Source organism: Fragaria vesca, linkage group LG5 (genome assembly GCF_000184155.1).
Source record: "Fragaria vesca subsp. vesca linkage group LG5, FraVesHawaii_1.0, whole genome shotgun sequence".
NCBI lineage: Eukaryota > Viridiplantae > Streptophyta > Magnoliopsida > Rosales > Rosaceae > Fragaria > Fragaria vesca.
The window spans coordinates 18361994-18366020 of NC_020495.1; the positions used below are offsets into that span (position 1 = coordinate 18361994).

The 4027-nt window shown below is 40.1% G+C and overlaps 1 protein-coding gene across 1 annotated transcript in view; it reads left to right on the forward strand.

Moving 5' to 3' along the window:
- The first annotated feature begins 1382 nt into the window (after window positions 1-1382).
- LOC101298131 (calcium and calcium/calmodulin-dependent serine/threonine-protein kinase-like) overlaps window positions 1383-4027 on the forward strand; it is a 5584-nt gene continuing 2939 nt past the window's right edge. Inside the window, exons 1-4 of the mRNA XM_004300001.1 lie at window positions 1383-2110; window positions 2708-2762; window positions 2875-2985; window positions 3287-3519. Of these exons, the coding sequence (XP_004300049.1) occupies window positions 1383-2110; window positions 2708-2762; window positions 2875-2985; window positions 3287-3519 (1127 nt within the window). The remainder of the gene's footprint in view (window positions 2111-2707; window positions 2763-2874; window positions 2986-3286; window positions 3520-4027) is intronic.

A 4027-nucleotide genomic window follows, 5' to 3' on the forward strand; every position in this document is an offset into this window, starting at 1 on the left:
GGGGGTTTTTTGGCGTCAGGCGTGGCTGTGAGTAGTGAGAGATAGAGACTGAGACTGAGAGACAGAGGCTTTAACCAGTCTTTCAGATCGATAGGGATTTAGGTATATAATTTTTTTTTTTTTTTTTTTTTATTAGAAGTTGGTTTTTTTTTTTTTGGGCTTCAACTTCACCTGGGCTCCAGCCCAGTCAAGCCTGGGCTGGCTCCGCCCCTGGGTATTACAAGTGATGGTGACCATAGTAATTGGTGGATGCCTTGCAATAAATGTGCCTTGTTGCAAAAATCTGGTGGACTTGTTCGATGGCGTTTTGGCTACGGCAGCTGATGATAGACCGATCGGGCAGAATCATGGAGACGCTAGGCGGGTGTTTTGTGGCGGCTTGGTTTTGTGGTTTGATGGGTCGGGCATGAGAGGCTACGTGGCGGCTTAGTATAGATACCTCATGTTGAGAGTTTCAGTCTCAACTCTCACAAGTTTGTGACCAGCATGTTCGAGGGTTTTCGGGTTTGTGCATCGATACTGATTGCGGCAAAAAATTAGTTTGTCTTTGATGAGATACTTTAATGGACCTCGGTCTAAGTACTTACTGAGTGAGTGTGTTAACAGAGGTGACTTAGTTTTTTAGTCACTCCTAATAAATAAAATATATTAGGGTAAACAAAATAGTTTGTAGGATCGAAAATATATAGTTGCGCTATAGATGAAACTCGAAAATGCTCCGGTGGAGTGAAAGTGTCCCTCGAACATCAACTAAAGCCATATCAATAAAAGTCTCTAAAACTCGTCGTCATTCAAACTCGAAGAGCATCTAAAAAAATTGTTAAAGCCAATACACAGAGCATCTCGAAGATACCGACAAGGTTGGACGGCGATCAATCGACCCAGCTGTCGGCGCAACCATTGAGCACTGCCACTGGGTCTCAGCAACTTGATGTTCTTCTTTCGCCCCAGAGAGAGTCTGATTAAAGAGGGACTTGTGCGTTTCTTGTTTGCAGCAAGAAGAATTCTTAAAGATGACAATTCGTTCAGAAGCAAAGGCCCAAAAGTTGTTCGTCACAAAATCCTTGTCTATGTTAATGTGAATGCATAAGTTTAGTCTGACCATGTCTTTGTCTCTTCTCTCTCAGCACTACCCTCCATACTATATTCCCTCCCTCCCATTTGAAATTTTGTGCTGATATTATATGCATTAAACAAGTCTGATAATCACATTACGCGTTTCAACTAATCAATGGAACCAACCCACCATGTCTTCTACTTAACATTAACTAATCATCCTCGTTGTTTAATCTAATTCTCCAGTCATCTCCAAGACTAGCACTCCTTTCTTCTCCCATCTCTTGATACCAACCCATCTGCTAAGTCACCTCCATCAATTGATCATGGGACAAGAAACTAGGAGACTCGCCGACGAGTATGAAGTGGCTGAGATTTTAGGGAGAGGAGGATTCTCAGTAGTGAGGAAAGGGATAAGCAGAAAAGAAGGTAGCAGTGAAAAAAACAATGTTGCCATCAAAACACTCAAAAGACCGTTTGGGGGTTCTTCCTCTTCCACATCAAAAAATTCTTCATCCAATCCTGGTTTGAGGCAGGGGTTCCCTGTCCCGACTAGGAAACAAGTCTCGATATCTAATGTTTTGCTCACAAATGAAATCTTGGTCATGAGGAAGATCGTTGAGAATGTGTCGCCGCATCCGAATGTGATTGACCTCTATGATGTGTATGAGGATGAGAATGGTGTTCACCTTGTGCTGGAGCTTTGTTCTGGTGGGGAACTCTTTGATAGGATTGTGAAGGAAGAGAGGTACTCTGAGGTAGGGGCTGCAGCTGTAGTCAGGCAGATTGCACAAGGTTTAGCTGCTCTGCACAAGTCAAATATTGTTCATAGGGATTTGAAGCCTGAGAATTGTCTGTTCTTGAATAGTTGTGATGATTCTCCTTTGAAGATTATGGATTTCGGTCTCAGTTCTGTCGAGGAGTTTACTGACCCTGTTGTTGGCTTGTTTGGTTCCATTGATTATGTATCACCAGAGGCTCTTTCTCAGGGACAAATCACTTGTAAAAGTGATATGTGGGCTCTTGGTGTAATCTTGTATATCCTTCTCTCCGGGTATGTGTCTATCTACATATTTACTTATACATGAATTTAGCTAGTTCTTATTTCCTTCAAAAAGGCTATATAAGCACTTTCGAACCAAAACAAATGTTCATTTTAAGAACTTGTTATATTTTTAGTGGAATTAAGCATCCTAAGTTGTCTGATTGCAGTACAAGCTTTAAAAGATACAGTTTTCTCCGATACTGCAATTTCATCAGAATGCCAACATTATAATAGCATCAATATTCAATGAAGCTTTTCAATAATTTGCTAAAAATACACAATGGAGTTGGTTATGCTGATATTAAAAAACTGGGTGGGGTGGGGGAGTACTTTTAGTCTCATAATGATGTAGTTCTTGTCTTTTTTATGATTGTCCTCTTTATTTTCTTCTATTCAATTAGTTGTTTCTGGCATACATTCAACCCTGCTGTTAGATTCCAGAGTTACTTCTGCTCAAATTTTTAAGCAACCCAATATAGTGTTGAGAAATTTCCATGTCAATGACTCAAATCTTCAAAGCCCTTTCAACTTGTCATGGAACTTTTTCAAGCTCTTCAGTTTGTGAACTTCCTGGAGATTAATATGTATCATTTTACTACAATTCAGATACCCACCTTTTATTGCTCAGTCGAATCGGCAGAAGCAGCAGATGATAATGGCTGTAAGTCACCAAACCATTTACATTCTTTTGAAAAGAAACATGTATATGTTAACACGATGCTCATATGACAGTTCTGTTTTTAAATTACAAGAGAAAATACTTTTTCCTGCAGGGAGAATTCAGCTTTTACGAGAAAACTTGGAAGGGAATTTCCTTATCAGCCAAGCAATTAATATCAGACCTCCTCAAAGTTGACCCTGAAAAGAGACCTAGTGCTCAAGAGGTCTGAGATTAGTTTGTCTCCAAGGTTTACTAGGATTGATGTCTGAAACTTCAAGGGCATGCATAAAGATAAGAAAAGATTGATAATGAATCAATTGGGAGGGGGAGAAGTTAAACACTGTAAATAATGATATTTGGAATCCAAAGTACTGTGATTAGTGCTCTATATTTCATATGTAGTTCTATGATAGAGGAATAATCTCTATATATTAGTCCAGTACTTCTTGGTCACTAGAGACGTTCTCTACTAGATTTGTGAGACACCATAAAGCTGACTTACTTATTTCTTGTGGAATCAACAGCTTTTGGACCATCCATGGGTTGTAGGTCTTTCAGCCAGAGAGGATCAAATGGATGCTGAGATTGTGTCACGACTGCAGAGTTTTAATGCTCGACGCAAACTCCGAGCTGCAGCAATAGCTAGTGTGTGGACAACTTCTATTTTCTTGAGGACAAAGAAGCTCAAATCATTACTAGGGTCCCATGACCTTAAACAGGAGGAAATCCAGAACCTGAGTTTGCATTTTAAGAAGATGTGAGTATCTCCTTACTTTGTCTCTGGCTCTCTGCATGTAGTGATGAAATGTATGTTAGTCATAGTCAGTAAATAGCATTCAGTCTTTGCTAAAAAGTAGCCCCCCGCGCGCGCGCGCGCACATATATATATAGCCCTTCTTGGCTGCGGACGTCGGCACAGAAGGTTTCGGTGCGGATTTTTATTTTTACACTACTTTCCGATCGAATTTCCTCATCTCCACCGTCTAGTATCTAGATAATATTGTGTAAATCATCTCTGCAAAATTTCAGCCAATTTGGTGATCGTTAAGGCCCTCAAACTCGAGTTTTTCTGGTATGAACACAACCGGATAGAATTCAGTTCGTCCATTTGTTTTTCGAGTTTGAAGGCCTTAACGATTACCAAATTAGCTGAAATTTTTCAGAGATGATCTACACAATATTATCTAGATACTAGACAACGGAGATGACGAAAATCGAAAAAGTGGTGCAACAATGGAAATCCGCACCAAAAACTTTGGTGCGGA